Source organism: Psammomys obesus, unplaced genomic scaffold (genome assembly GCF_907164565.1).
Source record: "Psammomys obesus unplaced genomic scaffold, mPsaObe1.curated_primary_1811, whole genome shotgun sequence".
Taxonomy (NCBI): domain Eukaryota; kingdom Metazoa; phylum Chordata; class Mammalia; order Rodentia; family Muridae; genus Psammomys; species Psammomys obesus.
Genome location: NW_026596091.1, coordinates 5,599,343 through 5,612,842, shown reverse-complemented (window position 1 = coordinate 5,612,842; position 13,500 = coordinate 5,599,343). Strand labels below are relative to the sequence as shown.

The 13,500-nt window shown below is 43.0% G+C and overlaps 1 protein-coding gene across 1 annotated transcript in view; it reads left to right on the top strand.

The window, feature by feature from the left end:
- The first annotated feature begins 4,035 nt into the window (after window positions 1-4,035).
- Window positions 4,036-13,500, top strand: part of Mybpc1 (myosin binding protein C1) — a 75,826-nt gene continuing 66,361 nt past the window's right edge. The window contains exons 1-4 of the mRNA XM_055627790.1: window positions 4,036-4,066; window positions 5,688-5,762; window positions 9,056-9,091; window positions 12,123-12,164. Of these exons, the coding sequence (XP_055483765.1) occupies window positions 4,036-4,066; window positions 5,688-5,762; window positions 9,056-9,091; window positions 12,123-12,164 (184 nt within the window). The remainder of the gene's footprint in view (window positions 4,067-5,687; window positions 5,763-9,055; window positions 9,092-12,122; window positions 12,165-13,500) is intronic.

The window sequence follows — 13,500 nt, the reverse complement described above, 5'->3', positions numbered from 1 at the left end:
AAGAAGGCAGAGGCAGGAGAATTGCTATGAGTTCAAAACCAGCCTGGTCTATAAATCAAGTCCAGGACAGCCAAGGCTACGCAGAGAAACCCTGTCTTGAAAACAAAAACAACAATAACAACAACAAAAACAACTCTAAATTTTAAAAATGAAGCAGAGTGGGACCAGGTGTCGTGGCATAGGTCTGAAACCTCAGAATTTGGGAGGTAGAGGCAGAAAGATTTGTACTTTGAAAGCCATCCTTAACTACATAGCAGCTGTATGGTTTGCCTGGGTTACATGAGATTCTGTCTCAAAAACCAGAAATGAACAAAGAAGTACAGTAGATGTAATTTAGCTTTCCCTATACTGCAGAAAAGATAGAAAACGTTGTCCTAAGAATCCAAATTACTGTTTTTTTAATGTCAAGTGATTTCATATTGATTTTAATTTTAATAATTAATCATTATTAATTAAACATTAGATCATATAATTAATAACTAATTTTAATCAAGTACTTAAATGGTCAATGATAATTGATCAAGTAACTAATTGCTTTCCTGTTGTTCTTGCTGGAAGGTTGCTTTTATTGTTCTGTTTGCCACTAAGTGAAACCTTTCCCTCTGTTGCCATGCACATTGGGTGATGAATCTAGTGAAACCTTTCCCTCTGTTGCCATGTACATTGGGTGATGAATCTAGCTACAGCAGGGTTAGTGCAGCATTGAGAACAGCCAGCATTTAAGAACGCATTCTCTTCCAAGGCCATGCAAATACATGGCAGACGTCTAAGGCTGAGCTCCCGTCGGCACCTGGCTTGCCTCTCCCAAGGCTCAGAGACTTTAGTAAAGGCATCTGAGGAGCTTGATACAAAGGCATTTTCTTCCCCAATGTCCCTTGTAGTTTCCAGGGCAGCCCCTGTTATATGGATAAGTGAATAAGATGAATTTCAGAGGAAGCAGTACTGGGCAATATTATCTTTCATCTCTATCACTGTACTCATAGGAAAACAAGCTACTATCCCAAAGTCATTTTACAGTTTTGTTTTGTTTTCCAACATAACATTCTTGTTGATTATTTGGGAATTTTACGTAATGCACCCTGATCACACTCACTCCCAGTCCTCCAAGGTCCACCCTCCCACCCTTGTGACCTCACCGAAAACAAGAAGAAAAATCCATGTTTTTTGAGAAAGGGTCTCAAGACCAGGCTGGCCTTGAACTCGCAGAGATCTACCTGCCTTTGCCTCCTGAGTGCTGGTGTTAAAGGCATGTGCCACCATGTTTGGTTACATTAAAAAAAGATTGATTTCTTGTTTATTTTATGTGCATGGGTGTTTTGTCTGCATGTATGTCTATACGACACACGCATGCAGTGCCAGAAGAGGGTGTCAGAGCCCCCAGAATTGGAGGCTCAGACAGTGTGAGTCGCCATGTGGGTTCTGGAAATTCAACCTGTGTCCCCTCTAAGTACAGCTTCACATTTTCCTCAATCAAAGCTCCAAATGAAGTGTAGAACATGAATTTATTCACATTAAAAAGGCCTTATCCTGCAAACTTCTTATTCTCACCCTTGCATATATTCATATATATGTTTGTAGATTAGGACCTTGCTGTGTTGCTAAGGCTCAGGAAATACTCCCTCTTCAACCTCAGAAGTGAGTGTGGCTTCACACACACCACTCTTAGTTATTGAAGGCACTGACCAGTTTTTGATTATTATTTTCGAGGAAATTAAAAATCAAAAGATGTTTCAAACATAAAAATATATAAGCACACATTCTCCAAGCTGTCAAAACACTGATGTCATTCTATGCAGTGGCCTTTGGAAAACTTCACTGTTTACCTTGGAGAATGTGAATGAAAAATGCAAATAATATCTTAAAATTACAGAAATAACTTTGATATGCTAGACTCTCTAAAACAGTGTTGGGGACTGAGGAATCCCAGTCATTACTTTGAGAACTAGTATCATAAATAATCAAATGCTTGTGAATTTTTTTGGTGGCAGTAATTAATATAGCCATGTTTTCCCTAAGTGCTGAGGTGAATGTCTCCATGAAAACTGTGCTTTACATTGAGGCTGTTTTCTGGGTAGTCGGGGTCCCAAGTGGAGCAAGTAAAGAAGGCCAGAGTCCGCTGTCAACAAAGAAAATGCCTGCAATGCTCATTGCCTTTTCACTGGAGAGATGTTCCGTTGTTACCAAAAGCGCCCTCGTTGATGTGCTCACTATGCAGAATACTCACACATTTCATTTTGAACTCAGATGGTTACCTTGAGAGTAAGACAACTGCACTTGACATCAAAAGGCTCACCCCAAAAATCTTTCTATTGTCGCTCGGATACATATTTCATATATATGACACATATAATATGTCATATATGATGTATTACATATGTTACGTGTATTCAGCCGAGGGCACTTGCTTGAATGCATGCACACATACACGCGCGTGCACACACACACACACACACACACACACACACACACACACGTTTAAACAACATAATAACTAAGTTTGATCATGGTGGACCACTGTTGTAATCCCAGAACTCATGAGGCGGATATGGGAGAACTTCAAGGCTAGCTTGGTCTACATATCTAGACTGTTTCAAAAATAAACAAACAAATAAACCATACTATATCCTCCTCAAAGTCATATTACTAAAGGATGGCTTTAGAAGATTCATTTCTCAAAAGATTTTTTTCCCCACAGGTGACAGACTGAAACACACAAAAGATATATAGTCACAGTATTCAGTGATAACTTTACGTGACCTTCCTGCCTTTTCTATACCCATGTAATATTCATATGCAATTAATTATGCCTTCCATAATACAAAAAAGTAAATAAAATTATACCTGAGGGTCCACAGGGTATTTTTAATGATAATGTATTATTTAATATATGACAATATAAAAAAATACAATAATGCAATAATAGTTTTATTGTATAAAGCTAGTATGACAGTTTTGTGACAGGCTGAAAAAGAGAGAACTGAGTTATGTCACTTTAGTGGACAGACACATACAGAGAGCTTAATACCATCTAAGAGTTAAGATCTGCCCCCTTACTGACCACAGAACCCTTGGCACTGAAAGTGGGAATGGCTTCCACTGTAGAGGGTCACACCTTTTATGGAGTCTCTGCTTCCCAGTGTTATTCTTTAGCAGCTGAAGGCCATGTATGAGGCTGTCTCATCACTGCCACCAGTGCCCGTCAATTAGAATGCCTGGGCACAAGCTGTGCAGGCATGCCATTGATGGCATACCTGTGCTTTTTACAGTAGGTGATCATAGGAAAAAATCCACCATAAATAGAACAAGCATCTGAAAGCATTTCAGCATTGCCCAGGAAGGGAAAGCTTGTTGTGAATTAGAGGAGATCAAAGACCAGCCACTCTGCTTTTAGAGAGACGCTAGCTTCACTGCTGCTTCAGAATCCCACTCATCTTTATGCTGTCCACCAAAATATTTGGGGTCCCCCAGTTATTTCTTCTCCTTTCTTTTTTTGCCTTCTCCTCTTCCTTCCCCCCTTACTCCTTCCTCTTCCTACCAGTTCATCCTCCTCCTCCTCTTTGTTTAGCAACTTACACATTCCTGCTCTTCCACACCATCCTGTTGGTGTGTTTTCTGGTAATGAGTGAGTAGAAAGAGAGGGGACAGAAAGCTGCCTTTATCTACCTCAGACTTCATGTCTTGTCTTTTATGTAGGCAGAAGTTTAGTGGCATCTTGCTTAGTCCACATCTATTTGCTTGTTTAAACTTCAGAGAGTTTACCAAAGGAGGTGCCTCTTGGCTATTACAACATAGGGGTATTTGCCTAGAAATTGGTGGGATAAGGGTTTTTTGTTGTTATTTTGTTTTTTACCAGCTTAGATTTTAAAGGGGGTGGATTCCTTAGAAAGGAAAGGGGTGAGTTGTTCCTGAGAACCAAAACCCTAGCGGTGATTGCTCTCCTGCCCTTGTTAAGAAATGCAAGATATGTGTTGACAGTAAGATGAAATCTGAAAGATGGGTTTGGGCAGATGCCTGGGTGCCTCAGCCAGCAGGAGGATGGCAGTGGAAGACATCGTGTTCCCTGTGGGTAATGCAGCTCAAGAAAGCTGGCCGTAGAGCACCAGGGACAGCTCTGGATTTCTTGGCAGTGAGGAGAAGGGCTTTTGTGCGGGTAGGAACAGCCTGCCAGTCAGCTATATTTACGGAGCACCTGCTGTGTGGAACTTGGAAAGAAGAGTAGACGGGCCTTGTCCTCAAGAAGCTTGTGACCAAAGAGGGAAGAAAGGCCCTCAGCTACTGTAAACGCCTTAGCTTTTACAACCATCTATAACTCGGGAGATGAGCAGGTGAACTTTAGGGTCTCAGCTGAGCCTTGGTGCTCAGAGTGAGGACTGTGGACCTCAGCACCAGCAGTGCCTACAAGCCTGTTAGAAATGCAGAATCTTGAACTTAGCACCAACCTCCCTTTAGGCTCTGTGGATTGATGGGATCCTGTGCGCACAGCAGTTTCTGAAGTTCTAGGGTCCATGGGAGCAGAGAGTCCTGAGCTTTGTAAGAGGGCAGAGTGACGAGGGGCAACGAAACCAATGCTACCAGAGAATCATTTGCCTGTGGGTTCCCTTAACACGGGTATCTCCTCCATCAACCAGTTTCGTAAGCCTTTTAGTTTTACCAAATTCATAATGGGTGCTCCCACCTACGCCAGACTCAGCGGGGTATGAGGGTCATTTCTATTAACGAATGACTTCCGTAGAAGCAGCCGTTGAGTTTGGGGTGCGTGCAAATGATTTTAGTGGCATTTGAGTAAGGTCTGTCTGAGACAAAGACATGGGACAAATAGAGACACACACAGCAATACAGGTGATGTTAAAGGACACCCATGGGGGTGCTGGAGCTTTGGGAATGATTCATTTTCTGAGTCAACACTTCTTGGCTGTCATTATTCCTGGCCACCTATTATGTCCAGGGTACACGAACGAATTCTTTGTACAAATGCCCTGGGAATGATGGGGAGTCCCCCCCATCCTTTTTGTTTCAGCACACTTGATGCCTGGGTGATGATTGATCCACTTATCTAACTTGCATTAGGGTGGAGGTGGCCAAGTACATCTGTCCCATTGCCGGCTGCTTCTTCAGCCCCAACCCCATTCCACACGTTTTAACACTGAAAGTCCACAGTCCTGAAATTAGACAAACCTTTAATAGGCAGCATGCCTTTCTTGTTCAGGTGTGGCTCAGTAAAAATGATGATAATTAAGGAAAGCCAGGAAGTGATGATGTGTAGATGATATGCCTGTTAATTCATTCCTTCCTGCCAACTGCTCTGAGGTAGAGGCTCCATTGTTAGTTTGTTACTTAATGAGGAAACTGAGGAATGCTCCTGCAGGTGGGGCAGGAGAAGAGGTGGGAAGTGAGGTGATAACATTACAGGGCCCATCAGCTCTTTTCCTCTGCCCCTGTAGAGCAAAGAACCGTAGGCCTGCCTCGGGGCACGGGCTGTCAGGCTAGCCCGACTGGACAGAAGGTGTGGAGTGTGCTTCTCTCTAGACCAGCGGTTCTCAACCTTCTTAATGCTGCCACCCTTTAATACAGTTCCTCATGTTGTGGTGACCCCAACCATAAAATTATTTTTATTGCTACTTCATAACTGTAATTTTGCCACTGATATGAATCATAATGTAAACATCTGAGTTTTCCGGTGGCCTTAGGTGACCCCTGTGAAGGTGTCATTCGACCACCGAAAGAGGTCATGACCCCACAGGTTGAGAACTGCGCTTCAGATGGTATAGAGCTTCTCTCCATGAACTGTGGGGCCTGTCAGGGTTTCAGTTCCTGGGCAAGAAGGGGACAGTTGTAGGCAGTAACCTAATAAAGTTGAAAATGTCAATATAAGTTTGTCCTAAATGCAACAGGTACCAGTAAGTTGTTGATATTTATTTGTTGGCTGCAAGACAATGGGCTTCTTGTGTTCTTTAGAGGGCAAATTTCCTTTTCAAGGAGGCGAACCACTTTCATTTCCACTTAACACAGATGAATGTCTTAGCGTTAATGTCCTATACTGTTCCCACAGCCTGGACAATGTGTCACAGCTGTCTGTTAAGATAGTGTCTTCCAGATTTAAGGCAGCTGAATTAAAGCTCTTAAATGCTCACTTTGTTTTTATATTTTAGCCTGTTGCATAGGGAGCACATGGGTCCTTCAGACACAATGGAGATGGACAATTTATATTCAGGGCACATTCTCAGCTTCAGCATCCAAGATGCTTCTAATTTATTTGGTTAGAGTTCACCCAAAGCCCCGCTTGGATCTGAAAAACAAAAACAAAAACTAGCTGTCCTTAGGAAATATGCCTTGTGCTGTGTGTCACAATGCATGCTCAAAGTCCCAGCCCTTTGAAGACTGAGGCAGAGTATTGCAATGTGTTCTAGACTAGCCTGAGCTACACAGAAAGTATGAGGCTAGCCAGAGCTACATGGTAAGATCTTGACTCAACAACAAAGCTGAGAGCCTGATTCAGCTTCATAGCTTATACACAACCACCCGTGAAGCCTTTCTTCATGTTTTTGTTACCTAGTTTACTATATATTTAATGTGTTTTCAGCAATATGACAAGATGCCAAGATGTGAAGGAAAAAAAGCAACTTTGTCAATATTTAATTGGAAAAGAAGGGGTTATAACTATACTGAGACTGCTGGAAAATAACTAAATCATAGTTGATAAGTAGTATATTAAGATGTGGTCACAGAAGGCTGGGAATAAGGAAAAAGAGAATGTCAGCCAAGAGGGCCTTGAAAGAAGCATTAAAGATGGAGCAAGCCCATGCAACTCTAACAGCAAAGCAGGGTAGACCCAGAGTCAGGATCGCACCTACTTCTAACGTAGTCACAGAGGAAAGGCAGAAGGCCTAATGGGGAAAAGAACAAGAAACCACTCTCCTTCAGCAGCAGAAAGACCAGAGGATGGACAGAGAATACAGCTCCAGAACAGAATGGCTGCAGTAGCATGGTAAGAGGGAGACCAAGGAAGTGCAACAATGGCTTTGAATGCTGACCTCAGAAAGTAGACCTGACCTAGAGGCAAGGAACCTTCTCAGACAGACTAGTGGGATGGAACAGAGGAGCACAAGAACTAGCTTCTGCAAATGTGGGGAGGAAGGGTCAGGAGACAGAGAGCACTGTCTGCAGAAAGAGCCAGGAAGAGGTGCTTGGGCATGGTGTAGCCATGGCTCAGACCAAAAGATAATGTGTCAGAGAAACTGGCTTCTCACTCTGGTTCTCTGATATCCATCCATGTGCCTCAACAACTCACCCAGAGCCAGCCTGTCAATACTAGATTTCCATTTCTTCACCCTGATCTCTGAAAATAAAAAGGCTGAGGCATCCATGTTCTAGTGGACAACAGCATTAATACTTTCCATGATGCGGGAAAGACATGAAAGCATTCTTGTCAATGACATCTAAAGGGACACAAGTGTTTCACTCTTCGTGTGAATGACCTCACATCCTACTACGTTATTTTCTGCTAGCACATCATGTTATATACTTTTTCTCCTTTGATATATGTCTATATGCCCATTTGTCCATCTATCATCCATTCATTCATCCATCCATCAATCCATTCACCAATTCATCTATCTACCTACCTACCTTTCTATCTATCATCTATCTATCTATCTGTTTGTCTATCTGTCTATCTATCTATCTATCTATCTATCTATCATCTTTTTCATTAATAAATAGTAACGTACTTATTGATCACCAGAATATTTGAAAAAAAAAAGTCAGAGAAGTAAATAAACAAATTGAAGTTTATACCAGGTACAAAATACGATATTTTAAAAAGACATTTGGCACCCCACCTCCCTGCATTTCTTATTTTCTGATTTCCGTCATAGCATAATCCATTCATTTGTTCAATAGCCAAGTGATGTGCAGTATCCTAGACGTGATCATAGGTCCCATTACCTGACTAAAATACAACTTTTTTGTCTAAGGAGACCTCAAGAAGACCTAGGTAGAGAGCTGTAACATATGTGCAGAGGTCCTAGGTCAGTCAGTAAGGCATTCTCTCCCTCCACCCCTCTCTTCCTCTCTCTCTCTCTGTTTTTTTGTTTTTTTGGGGGGGGTTGTTTGTTTGTTTGTTTGTTGTTTGTTTGTTGTTTTTGAGGCAGGGTTTCTTTGTGTAGCCCTGGCTGTCCTGGACTCTTTTTGTAGAGCAGGCTGGCCTCAAACTCACAGATCCATGTGCCTCTGCCTCCCTGAGTGCTGGGATTAAGGGTGTGAGCCACCACTGCTGGGTAAAGGCATCTCTTAAAGGGACTTCACTTAAAGCTCCACGGTACATGCTTGACACCTGCTGGGTCTAATTTCATCCTCACAGCAGCCTTCCATTTTCAAGATCTCAATCCAGTATCACAGCCATTTTTCCAAAGTGGGGGAAACAAACTTAGCAATATTAAATACCCAGTCTGCACTTGCTTTGGTGAGGTGTTTTTTTACATATATTATTTACTTACTTATTTTTACTTTATGTGCATTGGTGTTTTCCCTGCATGTATGTCTGTGTGAGGGTGTCAGATCCCCTGGAACTGGAGTTACAGACAGTTCTGAGCTGCCCTGTGGTTGCTGGGAACTGAGCCCAGGTCCTCTGAAAGAGCGGCCAGTGCTCTTAACCACGGAGCCATCTCTCTAGACCCTTGGATGGGGTTTTATTTGTTTTTACATTTTGAGACAGACTCTTAAATAGCCCCAGTTGTCCTGGAACTAGATATATAGCGAGAGATGACAGTGAGCTCCCAATTCTCCTGCCTCGACCAGGAAAGTGCGGGGATTATAGGCATGCCCCACCCTTCTCAGCCTTGGGTGAATAACTAGGTGTCGAGCACAGCCTGGATCCAGCCAATCAGGTCACTTAGGTCTGCAGTCCACACCACACACCACAAGGCATCATGCCTTTGGCCTGTTATGCTACCACCGATTCTCTGTCGGCAAGCATGGGGAGATGGCAGCCAGAGTGCAGCAGCCCTTACTTACCTGAAATGAGCCCTAATACTTCCATTATCCTTTTCATTTCTAGAAAATGAAGTGTCCACCCCAGCTCCGCCCCCAGAAGGTAAGTGAAGCCATCACCTCACATGTTTGAGCTGCAAATGCTGAAGTCCACCCCAGCATGATTCGGCCTCTGCGGATGCTGCGAGCTTTAACCTACTTCCTGTTGAAACACTGGATGATTACAACTGTGATAAGTTGATAACAAAAATAATACGAGGTGACTTAACCTGATTTGAACAGCACTTCATATGTATTGTGAGATCTTTCCCAAGGCCTTCAGTTAGGTGCAAGCTGTTGCCAGGCTTATGTTTTGCTTTGGTGGAGGCAAAGTGTTTGCAAAGCTTCCCCTGGTTTAGTAATAGTCAGAGTTTACATCTTTCTTGTGACAGTAGAAAATGGATCCTATCTCAGCCCGAAGCTCAGTAGCTTTTCAACTTGGTCTATGTCACCACCAGACACCTTCAGAAACTCTTTGGGAAGTTTCCAGAAAGGTTTGGGGCCCTCTGGAGCACACCATCAGATCCAATTTATTGAATTGTTAATATTCTCTTGCCTTACACGGCTGGGATGCAGAGTTAATAAAATGTAACTGATAAGAAAAAAATAAAATTCAAAAAATATATAAAAAAAATAAAAATAAATAAATAAAATAACTAAAACTATGCAGCCAACTTCTTGGTAGCTGCACATACAGCCAGAACATACGAAATCTGCCTTATGTGTGAGAAACCCGTCTGTGGCTTAAGTAAGACGATGGAGCCGAAATAATAAGCCAGCTCCGCTGAGGGGTAAAAGCTCAGTGTGGCCCTCAGGACCATCCGTGTGTCTGCTCCTGCCAGATGAAAGAAACCAAAATCACGTGCATTGTTCCTCAAGCTCCCTACCCAGGCCAACCCCACCAATCCTTTCCCTTCTCTCCCCCAAAAAACAACAAATCTCTTTCTTGTCACCCTTCCTCCTTAAAGAGGCAACTGGTGAGTCACTCACTGGGCATTTACCCCATGCACAACTCTAGGTGGCACTGTGACCATGGAAAAGGACACAAGGCTCTCTTCTGAACACTTGAAAGCTAAAACTCACCCTGTACCAGACACAGCATGGAGTTCTAAAAAGAAAACAGTTTGCAGTCAAATTTACAATGAAACACAGCCTGTAGAGCAATGAAGCGAAACTCAGCTTGTATACTGAGGAGCCTCTCAATGCTCTAGGAAACCCTCTCAGGGCCTTATGCAATTATGTGCTGGTTACCTGAATTGGTAGTGTGGTGGGGAGCCAGGGGGTGGAGGAGCCACTGCTGACTGGTTCCGTCCAAGTCAGATTAGAGCTGAAAAAGGTTTCAATTTCTAGTGCCCCCTCCTCCTTTTTTGCTAGAAATTTATGAGAGGATTATGGAGACTTTCCATCCTGGAGATAGTTTTTCTGAGGGCAGTCCGGGGACTAGCTGTTCACAGAAACCTCTTTGTCTGGCTTGGAATACCAGCCTCACTGAATACCTTAAGCAGTAAGGAATACTGCTGAATTTCCAAATGAATGAAACAGAGTCAGTGCCCTAAGAGGTCAAATGGGTAAGCTCCCATTTGTAGATATCCATCATGAGGTCCCTGGAGACTTGTGACATTCTTCTGAGGGCTGGCTTCTTTCTTTTAGTATGTAAAGTTTACTTTGGCAGTCAATGAGAACACTGAGAACTTAGAGGCCACACAGCTAAGCCTTTCCCTTCTGCCTGCGGGTCAGATGTTGTGCTAGGCCATTATAAATTATGCATCCTTTATTCTGCCACATTTCATAATTATCACACAATATTGAGCTTCTATAGCCAAAATGCCTCTTCTCAAACTGTGCTGAGATAGTCCTTAGTTAGCTGAGATATGGCTCACTAGTTACAGAAAAAGACAGGCACACAAACAGACAAACTGTGGAGGAGAGAACTCGTGCTAGAAATAATGTTTTATGTTTTTTTGTTTTGTTTTGTTTTTGCTTGTTTGTTTGAAACAGGGTGTCCTGTATCTCAGGCTGGTCTCAAATTTACGATCCTTTTGCTTCGATAGGATTACAATGTGTGCCATTCATGCCTAGCTATGGTTGAAACAAGTACTTTAATGTTTTAAGATGTATCTGTGTGGGGTATCCATGTGAAGGTACATGCACTTGTATCTGGATTCAGGTGCAGGCAGAGGCCGGGGGAGGGATGAAGTTACAGGCAATGTCGGCCACCTGACATGGGTGCTGCAGTCCAGATTCAGAGCCTCCTGTTCAAACAGCAAGTTCTTAACTGCGGAGCCACCCCCAGCCCCAGCAGTTACTACCTTACACACACTGTCTTCTTATCTCTAAACAAATGTGATTGTGAACTGAAAAAAATGCAAGGTAGGTAGCACTGACTGAGAAAGGCTGACCCCACTGTGCTTGTGGCACATTTCTTTCCACCCAACCTGATCCAGAAGACCTGTGTGCCCACAGGAACGTTTTTGAAGCTGCAAACATCTTGCAATCATTTCATACCTCCTTGTAACAGCTAGAAGCTAAGCTCCTGGGACTCTTTACAAAGGTCAAAGTTCCTTAAAATGTCCCTGGCTGAACTCTGAAACATAGTATACCCACATAATCTATTCTGGTTTATAAAACATGGTCCTGGTAGGATTAGGTATATTCCCTTTTTCTTTTTCTTTTGGTGGGAGGGTTTGTTTTACTGAAACAGGGTCTCTCTAGGTAGCCCTGGCAGTCCTGAAGCTAGCTATATAGACCATGCTGTCTTTGAACTCACAGAGATCCCCTGCCTCCGACTCCTGAGTGCTGAGAGTAAAACAAACAGTGTGCCAACACACCTGGTCCTGGGTTAAACATCTTTTAACAATGTGTATTGCATGTTTTATATATATACTTTTAAAACAATCACGTTTATTAACTGCTTTGATTAAAGGTTAAAGTGACTCTGAACTATAATCCCAAACTCCCAATTAATGTGCGGCATAATGAGTATGTAGCATTGTTAACACCGTCATTTATCTCCTTCCTCTCCCTCTGCTCACTGCTCGTCACCCAGAAAAGTGCTGTAAGACACTTTTAAAGATGTGCTTGTACTTTCCACACAGAACCAAATAAAGAGAAAGAGGCGGGGACTGCTCCAGCAAAAGGTGAGTCGGAGGGAGGGAGGGAGGCTGAATTCAACAAGGCCAGAACAGGAAGGGGGTCCTTCTGGTGGTCATGTGACCTGTGACATTTCCAGACGTTAGCTTTCATCTGTGTGGTTTCCACTTCCTCATTTGCATCTCATCAGCATAACCAAGTGGTGCTTTGGTGTGTGGCTGTCACACACATTTCCAAACCAAGGAAAATCGATACAAAACAATGTCACAAGCACTCAGGGAGAAGCCAGCATGGGAATTGGTGAATTGGGTCCAACTGAGCATGTGTGAAAAGCTATTTGATCCTGGTTTCAGTTGGGAAAACCAGCTGATTTATCCAGCTGTTTCAAAGAAGTTTGTCAGCTTTTGAGTCATGATGTGAACTAGTTCATGTGTCCCTAGCGATTGTGAAGATCTGCCGCTCACTTCATAACACTGAGCACATCCTCCTATAGACACTCTGACTTGCAGACACAGACAGTCCACATTAAGCAGACGTCGTGCAGCTGCTCACCGAGTTGAAAACTCACTGATTGATGTAATCCTGGCCCACACTTTGCACATTGTGGAGATAATACAGTTTTTGAAAAGAAGCAGTCGTTATCTTGTATTTCAGTGTCTCACCATGGCTGGAGCCATTGTCATCAGTGGCCATCTCTTTTAGGCTGAGGGATAATAGCCGCCCAAGGGAGTTGATGGACAGTTTTGCCTTATATGTTTGCATCATGGTTTTTACGTTAACATTTATTTGAGTAATGAATAAGGTAGTTTAAATGCCAGAAAAAATTACTGATTACAACAAGAAGATTCTTTTCTTTCCTGAACACAGCTCAATGCGTGTTGATTACCTGTTTGTTCTTTCTATGTCATATTTCAGTTCCTACTTCCTATGCTACTGTCTCCTATACGTTCATAAAATCTTTCTTTCAGTGTCTGGTTTTCTTCAGACAACTGGGGCTCACTGTCTTGTAAATGAACACTCAGTGTTAGCACACTGCACTTTGTCCTGACCTTCAGGAGTGCCCATGGACAGTACCACAGCTAACCCTGGCCACCTGGCCATCGTTCAAGGCTATTTTCTTACAGAATGCAGACAGTGCAAACTCCTGGAAATCTTTCCATGATATGGGTTCAAGGAGATTTGAACATCCTGGCTGAAGACATTGTAACTTTATTCTCAACAAGACCAATGGAGTATACCTCTGCTTCCAAATTTGGAAAGGTGCTTGGACCAACCTGTCAGGCTGAACCAACATAACAGATGATGTAATGCTGCAAGGCAAGCTGTCGTGGTTTAAACACGGCCTGGGCTCGACCCTCAGGCCGCAGAGGTCTTCATGCTCTA